This window comes from Miniopterus schreibersii, assembly GCF_964146895.1.
Source record: "Miniopterus schreibersii genome assembly, chromosome: 3".
Taxonomy (NCBI): Eukaryota; Metazoa; Chordata; class Mammalia; order Chiroptera; family Miniopteridae; genus Miniopterus; species Miniopterus schreibersii.
In genome coordinates, this window is record NC_138103.1 from 64,353,466 (window position 1) to 64,366,572 (window position 13,107).

At 37.1% G+C, this 13,107-nt stretch overlaps 1 protein-coding gene and 1 pseudogene across 3 annotated transcripts in view; both read right to left on the reverse strand.

Moving 5' to 3' along the window:
- SCAMP1 (secretory carrier membrane protein 1) overlaps positions 1-13,107 on the reverse strand; it is a 55,979-nt gene that overhangs the window by 26,555 nt on the left and 16,317 nt on the right. For both annotated transcript variants that reach the window (XM_081133154.1, XM_081133153.1), the window contains exons 3-4: positions 2,207-2,305; positions 1,203-1,311 (exon numbers count right to left, since the gene is read on the reverse strand). In XM_081133154.1, coding sequence (XP_080989280.1) covers positions 1,203-1,311; positions 2,207-2,305 — 208 coding nt within the window. The remainder of the gene's footprint in view (positions 1-1,202; positions 1,312-2,206; positions 2,306-13,107) is intronic.
- On the reverse strand, positions 3,187-5,398 carry LOC308554798 (neuronal-specific septin-3 pseudogene; annotated as a pseudogene). The gene has a single exon. The product of its transcript is annotated as a neuronal-specific septin-3 pseudogene (transcript).

The window sequence follows — 13,107 nt, forward strand, 5'->3', positions numbered from 1 at the left end:
CTCCACTATTTATCATTCTTTTCAAATTTCATGCAGTTCACACATTTCTCATACAAGTCTCGTACTACTTGAGAAGCAGCAGAGCACAGCACGGCTCTAAGAATGAGGCTTGAGACCAGATGTGCCCAGCCGCCTACCATCTGGGAGGCCCTGGGCAACTTACTGAACCTCCTAAAGACTTAGTTTCTACATCTGAAAAATGAGAATAACAACTATACCACCCTTCACAGAATTGTTCTGAGGATTAAATGTATAACATACTACAAATCTAACTCTTAATTTCCCACTCTTCATTATAGCCCTTACTAAAATATCTCTCATGGAAATAACTTGTATTAGTCAATGCGAAGGAAATAGGATAGCTTTTAGTTACAGGTATTTCAGAAACACTGATCTCAATTACACCTTTAGTTTCTCCTTTTAGAGATACTGTCTCTGGTGTTGCAAATAAGAAAATGGCCCAGGATAAATGTATCCTTAGGAGCACCTGGATTTATAGATTCTAAGATGAGGAAGAAACAGACCATTTACTATTGCTGTCCTAGCCCTTCATCCCATCACTATCCCAGACATACCAGCAATGGCTTGTCTAGCTCTCTTACCCCTTCTTACACGCAGAGACTTCTAGCTTTCCCTAAAATAGTCTCTTGAAGTGGCCTTTGGTAGTCAGGTCTGAACAGATTTCATAGCTAAATAATCAATTCAGCATTTATTTATTTGACATCATCAAAATACCCTAAGCTTCCTAGAGTCACCACAGACTTATTTCTTTAACATGATTTGACAGACACGATATACTTATAAGGACAGGGACAGATAATTTGAAGCTAGGCTAACTAAAGCAGAAGAGTCAACTGTAGGGCACACTCCCATGTACTCATAAAGTTTCATTAGATGCAAAGACAGCCCAAGTACATAATCAAAGGTTCCTGGAAATTAAAATAAACCAAAATTATCATATTCAAGTTCACTTTCTGTGTGATAAGGCTAACAATGTTCTAATCTATCAAAAGACTATACAAATCAGCCAAGATCAAAGAGCTACACAGTATTAAGTAGAAAATCTGTTGTGTCTGATCTCCTTGCTAGAATAGGAAAACAGGGCAGAGTTTTATTAACAAACTAAATGACCCAGAGCCAGTCCAGGCATAATTTAAAGTGTTTAAAAGTTATTTTTATTTCAAACATCTTGGATACTACACCATGTTGACTGAGGTTTTGCATTTCTCGTTCTCGACGATCTAATTCTGCAGCTTTTCTTTCTAGTTCTTCCTGGCGCTTAAGAAGTTCAGCTTGGGCCAAGGCATGTTCCTAAACAAAAAATAGTAAGTGAATAGGCTGTTGTAAGTATAAAATATTGTAACATTGATATGCTATCTCCTACTTCTCCCTCTACTATGCTAGAAACCTAATTCAAATGCTCTTCTGAAACATAGGAATTCACTGAAGATTACAGTTTCAGAAACTTTTATATAGATATTTGACCCATTTTGGTATTTCAGTTATGAAAACCTTCATGGGAATGTTGGGCACATTAGGGCAGAAAAAATTCTAAGAGTAGTCAGCATCCTAAGGTAATTGGGAAAATGAAGTTAAGGTGACCTCTGTGCCTAAATGAGTAACAGAGACAAAGGGAAGAGTTGAGGAAAACAGACAAATGGAGAAAAGAGCAACTGAATTGGCTCTTATGAACTGGGTTAAATGGTATGTAAGGTTCCCAATGCAAGAATTTATAACATCTTATATTTCATGAAATAATGAGGTGAAAGAAGGATATGGTTCAGAAATTCTGATTTATGACTCCACCTGCCCTTATGCATTCTAGACAGCTCCTTTTTTCGTGTATTCCTACCACTGTCCCTTGCTTAGCCATAACTCTCTTCCAGTAATATTTATTATTCTATCATTGTTACTATAATGGCATTGTGTGTTAAAAAGTGATACCAAAAGCACTACAATTTCACTATAAAAATTTTACACCAAGATAACAGATGAATTCATTAACTGCTAATCCTGGAACAAAGCAAATGTTATAAGCTGAGAAAGACCCACAAGTATTAGAGTCGACAAGGTGGCTAACCTAGACTAAAAATTAAGTTAAAAATTAAACAATAAGGAATGCAACAAATAATTATTTTGCTCTGGAAGTAAATGATACTAATATTGTAATTTCCAATATGAATTTGCACATGTAACATGAACTAACCTTTGCAATCTGTGTATAAGGTGGAGGTTCCTCTGTTGGTTTCATTATTGCTGGTTGTGTACTAGGTACATTCGGCATTTTCACATTGCCTGGTGGGGGCTAGGAAGATTAGGAAAAGGGCAAATTACATAACACAGAGATCCAACTTGAACTTCTTTCAAAAGACATACCACCAACAAAAAGCAAATGCCAAGAAATGCCTCTCTTCCTCCCCTCCCTTCTCATAGTCAGTGTGTAACAAACAAAGACCTGCTTCAACTCTCCATCTCCACCTTCTCATCCATTTCTGTCCTCTTTAATCTGGTGCTACCTCTAACACTACACCACAAACATTCTCCTCTAAGATACCACATGTAAAAAAAAAAAAAAACCACATAAAAATATTTCAGTATTTCTTTTTAGTAAAATACACAGAGCGCCAAACTAAAGGATTTACACCAAGGTTAACTATCAACTCTTCCTTTTTAAGAAAGCTGTGTCAGTGCCCGAGTAGGATGGCTCTTTACAGAACCCCACCAATATCCTTGAAAAAAGTTAAGAGGGGAGACCTTAGGTAGATGTAAAATAAACTTCACAACCTCCACTTTGCCAATGAGAATCAGCATTATTTGAAAGCTGCAACATCAGAAAGTAGGCAGATTATCTACAAACCATCAAAGGGGAACTGGTAAAATTTCTGTGTATACATATGATTCAGCCATTTAAAGGAATGTGTTGGAACTATAGAAGAAGCCTTTTTAAATACTAAATGAAATAAAGCAAACTACAGAACAGCATGCATATGACCAATTTTTACCTTTATAAACACACATCTGTATATGTTCAGAAAAATATTTGGAAGGTCTCAGCAAAATGATATCAGAGGGATTTGCACCTTTTGCTTTAAACAGTTCTCTATTATTTGCCTTCCCCTCCCCAATATACTACCTTAAGTTTGAAGTACTCTTTTATTTTTATTTTATTTTATATTTATTGGTTTGGGGGGGGAGGTAGAAGGGAGGAGAAGAGAGAGAGAGAGAAAGAGAGAGGCAGACACTGAGGTTGATTTGGTGTTCCACTTATTTAATGCATTCATTGGTTGCTTCTTGTATGTGCCCTGACTGGGGATCAAACTTCAACCTTGGCGTTACAGGGACAATGTTCTAACCAACTGAGTTACCCGGCACAGCCTTAAAGTACTTTTCTAAATGGCCATAAGAAAAAAAAGACAAGATGGAAGGAAGTAAAAGAGAAGAGGAGGGGAAAAACACATGAAGCAGCAGCTGCAAAGAGAAGTTTAAGTTCAAAGATCAAAACTATTAAAGCTGGAAGACACCACCAACATAGCAGGATTTCATCCTGACACAGTAAACAACAGCTCTGAAAAGGAAGCCAGGCACAAGCAAAGATAAACTGGAGCACAGCTGATTCTTACATACATATGGAAAAACCAAGGTCAAACAATTTTGAAGAAAAATAAAGAAGTCGGACGTATGATATCAAGACCTATTTTAAGGTTATAGTAATTAAGAGTGTAGTATAGATGCCAAAGATACAGAAATATACCAATAAACAGAAAGGACACAGAAACAAACCCACACAAGTGCAAAAATGTGATGGCCCACAGAGGAGACTCTACAAAACAGTGGAGAAATAACGTATTAGTCAATAAATGATGCTGGGATAACTGACTGGTTACCCATATGGAACAATTAAACCAGATTCCTACTTCATACCATATGTAAAAATAAATTCCAGGTGAATTAATGACCAAAAAGTGAAAAATCAAAACTTAAACACTTTTAGGAAAAAATACAGGTGAATATTTTTATGAACTCAGGGTACATGAGAGCTTCTGGAATGTAAACTCTAGAAGTCGTCATTATTTTGTCTATGATGTAGCCCAAGTACCTAAAACAGTGCCTGGAACATAATAAATGCTAAGTATTTATTAAATTAAGATTAGAAAATGAACCACCCATAAAGTTATGATTGACAAATTCAACTGCATTGAAATTTAGTAACATAAAGTAAAGTCAAATCAAATCAGAGTGGGGAAAATTTGTTATAATGAATGTAACAAAATATTGCTAACCAGAACACAAAGAATTGTTACAAGTCCATAAAAATACAAATACTAATATAAAAATGGGCAAAAGACCTGAACAGGTAATACAAATAAAACAGAAATGGCCAATAAAAATATGAACTCAACCTCACTAGTAATCAAGAAGTGCAAAACAGTGGCATATCTTTTCACAACCATAAGAGAGTAAAATTTAAAGCCTGAAATACCAAAATTGGAATTACAGTACATACATAATGATGGTGTATATAAAAATTAAAGCATATTACCAAGGTAGCATTTCAAATCAGTGGTAACAAAAAAGATAAATGGTGCTGGGAAAATTATTTAAATGTTTGGAAGGGAAAACCAGATCCTTGTATCTAGACAGATTTTGTCATTCTCCATCTTTTCCTCCAAATCCTCAACAAATTCCTTCTCAAGGTAGAATTCAGTGCCATTTATTTCAAGCACCTTGCAAACCCTTTGCCTGAATTCAGACTTCTCCTCCAGGGTCATGGTGTCAGCCTTAGCAATAAGGGGGATGATGTTCACAACTTTGCTGAGGTGTTTCATGAACTCCACATCGAGAAGTCACAGGGAGTGTCCTGTTGGGGAGATGAAGTAGAGGCAGCTGTGGACTCAAGTGTCAGGGACGTGTTTCTTCCTGGCAATGTTCGCCTCCTCCTTCAAGAACTTTTCATACTGTTCATTGATGTACTTCTCAATGGGCTCCCAGCAGTTTTCATTGTTGATCTGGTCTCTAAAGCCAGGGGTGTTGATGACGGTCAGCTTCATTTTGACAGAGCCGTCTTCTATCACGTGCCCAACAGCCTTGATCTCTCCTGTCTTGGGATCTTCTCCTCCCAGTTCCAAATGGTGGCCTTGAGGCTCACTTGGGATTTGAAAAGCATGTTGACCAGCACTGACTTGCCCAGTCCACTCTGACAACCAAAATGTTGAAGTTGAACCCAGTCTTCATGGTCTTCTCATGTATCTATTCAATGATGGTGCAGATGCCAATGTAGCCCAGCAGGTTGGAGTTGATGTTTGATAGGTTTCATGGGCACTGCTGGCTTAGGCCTGGGCTCAGATATCAGCTCTGACATGGCTATGTCTGTCCTGATCTCTGGGACCCCTTTGGACATGAATCTCTATTATTTTTTAAGTGATTATTATAAGATTACCATCACATTTTAGTAAAGATTTGGTAAAATGGGTATTCTCACACACTGATAGTGGGAGGATATACTAGTTCATATAATAATCCTGGAGTATAATTTGGCATTATGTTTAGGCACCAGAGAAGTATTTATACCCTATGACCCATAGTTAGCTACTCTTAAAAAATATCTTAAGACATTAATCCAAGATATGCACAAATGTGTATATGTTAAGAATGCTCACTATAGCATTATTTATAAAAGCAAACAGTTAAAAATAATGCAAGTGCCCAACAACAGGTAAATGTTTAGATAAATTGTGATACATCCATAGGAGAACATATTATTTAGCTATTTAAAAGTTCTGAAAACTATTTAATAAAATGGGGAAAGTCTTTGTAAGTGATAAAAGCAACTTATAAAACAAAACTGTATATACACTGTACTCCCAATTTTTATTTAAAATATAATTAAAATATATCAAAATGTTAATAGTGATTATTTCTGGATAGTGGGGTTAAAAAGCTTTTTCTTGTATTTTATCTCCACTGTAATCTGTTGTTACCCAAAGAATTATAACTGCTCTGTTCCATCCCAATATCTCATATTAATAGGCAGAAACACTGAAGCAAATCAGTTCTAACTGTTCTCCAACTAAAAAAGCAGAGTCCTAAAGTCTCACTCTTTGGGTTAATATGTAGCAATAACAAAACAATGATCAAATAAAATGCCTGACAAAGTTAGTTTGGCAGCATATTTGAGAAAAAACAAAGGAGAAAGTACACAAAAAAATCACTGAGTTGAAAAATTACTATAAATTCTTCACTGTTTTGAGTAACAAAATATTAAGTACAATAAATTAGTAGGTAAGGCTGGGTTAGAACTACTAATTTGATAGATTTGAGGTCACAGTTGCTTGTGGTATAGCAATGATGAGAAATGTTGGAGAAGTACAAATCTCTACGAGTGAGCCCTGATATTAATGGGATAGCTGTTATCCTGGTAATTTCTTCAAATTTGGAGACATTAGCTAGATCTCTGTTTAGCTCTGGGACACAGTATTCTCTTCAGCCACAGCATAGCCACCTCAAGCCAAGTACAGCTGTTGCCATAATTATTAAAGACCTATTCTGATGATAGCCCATAGTTCCTTTCCAATTGTTCACTTCTGCATGTATGAGTAAAATGAAAACTAATAAAACAACCCACTCAAAACTTCCATTTCTGGCAATATAGCAGACCACACATTTGTAGAGAACCCCCCCACACACACACTACATAATACCTAATCAAATTTTATTTAAGTATTTTAAATACATAACTAAGCTGACAGGAAATCTTAGGATGGCAGAAAGTAGAAAAAACTGCAAATCCAAACAAAGAAGAGCCCTGATGCCATGCCATTCACAAAATCACTGGGGTTTAATAAGCAGGAGAAAAGCCTGGGAGCCCGTGCAGGCTAAAACCAATCTGAGATCCCTCTATAAAGCCAGGTCTCTGCAAAAAGCAACATTCTCAGTGAATAAGAAAAAGAGCTACTTCACAGAAAGAAACAATAGGAATTCTTGCTTGCCTTGCCCGACTCTGCATAAAGAAAGGAAAATTGAAAAAAAGAAATCTTCTCTCACAATACCTAATCATAAACCTACCAAACTTGCAGACTTTTCACACTACTCATATAGACAAAATAATTGCATTTCAAGAGATCCCAGGTTGGTAGTAACCTCAGGCACCTGGCAAAAGTAGAGGAACACACTTAAAACCAGGCTTTAAAAATCTCCACAGATAAAAAGCTCCAAGAAACTTTGGCTCATGATTTAAACACAGAAGGAAACCAGTCACCATGAGTACAGGCCCAAAGACATACAAACTACAAAATAAAATGGGTGATGTTGGAATTATTAGATACAAAATATAAAATACATGCTTAATAAAGAAATAAAAGCAGGTAATAACAGTATGACTCAGCAACAAGACTATCAGAACTGACCAAACATAATCTAAAAAAGATACAAATGGACCTTCCAAAAATGAAAACTGTAATAACTGAAATTATAAATTTAACAGAGAAGTTTACAACAGATTACACAAAGATAAAAGATAATTAGAAAACTAGAAGTGGATCTAAAGAAACTGCACAGAATGCGGGGGGGGGGGGTAGGGAGGGAGGAAAACGTGAGAGGTTAAGAGAAATGACAAGAGTGACAAAGTCTAAAAACTAAAGTGTTTCAGAGGAAGAGAACAGAGACAATGAGAGTCAATATTCAAACGGAAAGCAGGACACTGATTCTCAAATTCAAAACTCTAAAACCCAACCAAATTAAGAAAAAATAATAACACTAGACACCTCACTGTGAAAGAGCAAATCCTAAGAACGACAGATCCTAAAAACAGCAAGAGAAAAGAGACACAAACCTACATAAACAAATGTCAATGAGACGGAGAGTTAACTTCTCTCAACAGCAACAATGGAAGCCCACACAGAACGTGCCAAACTGATGAGAGAAGGTGTCACCATAGATTTCTAAATCCCATGAGATTACATTTGAAAACCAAGGTGATAAATATTGAAAAAGTTACTACCAACAGACCCTCACAAAAAAACTTCTACTTTAGGAATAGGAAAAATGATACCAGAAGGAAAATCTGAGATGCAAGAAGGAATATCTTTCTGCCTCAACAGACACTTCTGAGTATATCACCTTCATTTTACACTCATCAAAACTCCAAATATGGAAGGAAAGTCAGCCTATCTGTAGGGAAAAAGGGACACTCTAGGACAACTGAATGTACCAGAGTAAGATGAGGTCTTCTCCTGCCAGCCCCCACACTCTGTCTACTCTGGCAGACCCTGGGGAAAACCTTAAGTAGTGAGAAAAACAGAAGGACAGAGATGGAGACAGAGGAAAGTAATCAGACAAGTCCGGAGAATCGGAGGAAAGGTACCTGGGGCAGAATAAAAAACACAGTCTGGTGCAGCAGAGCTGTGCACCCTTTTCCCTGGTGGTGACATTCTACCAGTTAGGAATACACTGTGTTTTAAAATACATCTGGGAAAGTTAAGGGTTATGATTTCTTTCATTTATTTTTACTGAAGTATAATTGACGTATAACATTATGTTAGTTTTGGGTGTAAAAGACAATGATTTGATATTTGTATATAGTGCTAAATGATCACCACAATAAGTCTAGCAACATCTGTCCCCATCTAGTTACAAATCTTTTATAGGTGATGAGAACTTTTAAGATCTACTCTCTTAGTAAATTCCAAATATCACCATGCTGTACATTACATCCCCATGACTTATAACTGAAGTTTGTATCTTTTGACCCACTTCACTCATGTTGTCTATCCCCCACCTCGCCTTTGGCAACCAACAATCTGTTCTCTATAAGCTAGATTGTTTGTTTTTTAAGATTCCACATATAAGTGAGATCAAAAGGTATTTGTCTCTAATTTACTTCACTTAGCATAATGCCCTCCATGTCCATCTATGTTGTCACAAATGGCAAGATTTCCTTCTTTTTTATGGTTGAATAATATTCCATTGAGTGTATATGTATATATATGTGTGCATACACACCATACACACATACACACAATTTTATTTATCCAGTCATCCATTGATGGACACTTAGGTTGTTTCCAATTCTTTTACCTTTTAACACAAATTACCTTACTACATTTGCCTGCTGTGTGTGGCTTTGGAGAATTCAACTAGGACCAATAACTAAAAGTTATAGGAAGACATATATTTTGGCCCAATAGAATTAAGAACATTGTAACAATCATGGTAATACAATAGTAAATGGACTATTTAAAATATAGTGAACTCTTTGCACTGGAACTTCCAAAAGTGTTTCATTATTAAATAAATGACTTAATATTCAAGATCCCTTTAATGTATGGAGTGTCCACAGCTGTCTTTCTCATATATAAATAAATATATATTCTCCTTTCTAGTTTTCTTCCATATTTCAAACACCTATTCAAGAAAATTTTCCTTGCTTTTTCCTGTCCTTTCTCCTCCATCTGTGAATCAATAAATTTCCTAAGTATACTCAGAGTAAGCTCCCAGGGTAATTCTTAAACACCCTGAAATTTGAGAACTGCCCTCTAGTTTACAGCTTCTATAAACCACTGTCCTATCCTTTCCACCTAGTGGAGAGACTGCCAAAAGAAACCTAAAACTTCCTGCAGCTTTCACTGACTTTATCAGTCTCTGATTGAGCAGACAAGAACTGACTGTGGCTGTGCTTAACACAGATTCCTTTGTTATTAAGGGTGGTGAAATGATAAATACTAATGTTAGAATTGGGACAGAAATAATTTTATCAGAATAGATAATCATTTTAAGACAAGGCTTTTAAAGATAAGAATTGGAGGAAGAGATGCATAATAGGAGGAAAGAAGGGAGCTTGTTAAAAAATGCAGACCCCTTCTTCTCAACCCCTGAGTTTTTGAATCAGTATGTCCACCATGGGGCCCAGAGTCCACATTTTCAATAAGCACCAGGGATTTCTTATTCAGGAGATCTATGAACACACATTAATGTCCAGAAGCAGCAATGAGAAGTGAGATGTCTACCCCGCCTTTAACCCAGTTGTCTGAGAACTGTGAGAGAAAAAATAGCTAGTTTTTAAGAAGGTTGCAAGGGAAGAGAGTCCTCATCAACAGGCCAGTTTCCACACAGCAAAAGCTAAAACTTTCATAGAAAAGAATATGGGTACATTAGATTTCGATGAAAATGGACTGTGATGTCCAGGGAACACAATAGAAAGATCCAGAAATTAAGGAAACAGAAGTGTATAAATAAGGAATGTGTAGAGCACTATAAGGATTAAAATCCAGGAGATTAAAAGTAGCCTGGGAGTCTGGGGCTTCTTATATTGATTAACATAAACAAGAATAAAGGGCATAATGAGATTAATCCTGATAAAATTAGACCACACAAGTACAGCAGGGAGAAAATGATAGGTGCTCTGGGGGCTCCACTTTGACCCTTTTAAATGGGTGTGGAGAGAGATGAAGTAACATTATTTCAGTGTAGGGTACAGACCACATACCCTAAGGTGAAACTTAATGATTCTCCCCTCCTGGTGTCACTCCTTATAGAATACCCTCTCCTTGCCCGGCCAGGCCTGGCTCAGTGGTTGAGCATCGACCTAGGATCCAGGCGATTGGGGTACGATTCCCGGTCAGGGGACATGCCCGGGTTGTGGGCTCGATCAATGACTCTCTCATCATTGATGTTTCTCTCTGTCTCTCCCTCTCCCTTCCTCTCTCTGAAATCAATAAAGATATATTTTTTTAAAAAAGAATACCCTCTCCTTGAGTGTATGCAAGTCCATGACTTGTTTCTAGCCAACAAAATACAGTATAAGTGATGAGATGTCATTCTCTTGATTACGTTACATTATATAAGACTTCATCTTAGCAGACTAGAGTGACAGACACTCTGCAGACTTGATGAAGTAAGTGACCATGCGGGAGAAGGTCACGTGGCAAGGAACTGTGGATGGCATCTATGAACTGAGGGCAGTCTCCAGCTGATAGCCAGCAAAAAGCCAGGGCTCTCAGTCATACAATCAGAAAGATATTAATTCTGTCAAGAACCTGAATAAGCTTGGAAGCAGATTCTTCCCCAATCAAGCCTCTAGCTGAGAATACAGCCCAGATAACACCTTGATCATAGCCTCATGAAACCCTGAGCAAGTGACCCAGTTACTGATCCACAGAAACTGTGAAAGAATAAATGTGTGTTTTTTCAAGCTGCGAAGTTTGTAGTAATTTGTTACACAGCAATAGGAAATTAATTTATCTAGCATAAGAGGTTCATCTTGACCCACTGAAGGAGGTGAGGATAACCCAAGGAAGCCAGGCATTATGACCACACACACAGTCTCTCTTGACTCCATTCAAAGACTGATAAAAGGCATAGGGGTGGTGGTCTCAATAGGGTTGGATGTTAGTTAGTAGATGACTTCAGCTGGAGCAAATGGCACATTAGAGGATAGCACTAAAAAGAGTCTAGGAGGTAAGTACATGAGGACTCTATACTTTCTGCTCAATTTTTCTATAAATCTGAAACTGCTCTAAAAAAGTCTATTAAAAAATAATTAAGGCAATCTGAGGTCAAATCATGTAAGGCCCCACATTGTCACATTACTAAATAGGCAATGCATAATGAATGTACACATTTCCAAGGAGAGCAGACCTAATAAGACCTCTGCTTTAGGAAAATAATTCTAGTCACAGTGAAGAGAAAAAAAAAGGGTAAGTAGACACGCCACTGTATTATTTCACAGAAGAACAAGAATTAGGGCAATTTAGTAGGAATGAAAAGGACAGACAGGTAGTATCTCCTGAAGGTATAAGTGACAGGATGTGGCAACTGATTAGGTATTAAAAAAAAAAAAAAAAGAAGCTGTTCAAGCTAAAGAGGACACAGGTTATTTCTAAGAGGACAGAAAACAATAGTTACCATTAATTGGGATTAGAAACAAGGAAGACTGGTTCAAGAAAGGACAGATAATAAGCTCCAAGAAAGATAAAATAGTAAGAAGTAAAGAAGAAAGGAAAAGATTTTAAAAAAAGAAATGCACAAGAAAAAATAAAGACAGGAATTACAGTATCAAAAATGCTTTTATAGTATTAGAGATAGGTAAACTACTAAATACAATTATATCCAGGCAGTCCCTGGAGCTAAAATTTTTATCCATTTTCAAAAGAAAAACTAAGCCCTAGCCGGTTTGGCTCAGTGGTTAGAGCGTTGGCCCACAGATCAAAGGGCATCCAGTTCAATTCTGGTCAGGGGCATGTACCTCGGTTACAGGCTCCATCCCCGGCCTCGGCTGGGGTGCATGCAGAAGGCAACCAATCAATGTGTCTCTCTCACATTGATGTTTCTCTCTCTCTCCCCCTCCTTCCCTCACTCTCATTCTCTCTGAAAAGCAATGGAAAAATATCCTCTGGTGAGGATTAAAACAATAATAATAAAAGAAAAACAGAAAAACTGGTATTAGAAATTATTTCACTCAACGTTTTCCACTCTACCTCTATTTTTACACATTGAAAAAAAAAGATGCCCGAAGAGGTTAGATAGTTTGCCTAAAGTTACCAACTAATTAATGGCAGGTCTAGACTAGAACCCAGGTCTTATAACTCTCAGTCTACTTTATGTCCTGAATTATCTGAGAGGCAGCTCTTACTTACATAAATCAATTACCTACGTCCGTCATGGTCAGAAATGATCATGTGGGCATATATGGCAACAACTAGCAGAACAGAAAAGGTCCAGGTAGCCTATCCCTCAAGAAAATCAGTATTACAGTAAACTAAAACCCTGAGAAATATCACTAAGGATTTGTATCAACAGCTCCATACTCCCCCCGCCCTCCCCACACATATAGGTGTCCCTATCCCTATACTTCAATACCCACCAGAAGATAATGCTATCCAAAGCCATGAATGCCAACACAAATGGCTGAAACTAGTGAAAATCAAACTGCAGTAGGCATTTTCAACTGTTACCTAATTTCAAAGGAAAACATTCTCCATAAATACATACCAATTCTCAAAGATGAACTAATTCTTCTAGTAATTCATACATTAAATTTTAAAGGATAGGCCAGGGAACCTACCCACCATACTCAATATAAGGTCAGTGGGAAAATGCATTTTAGTTCGAACA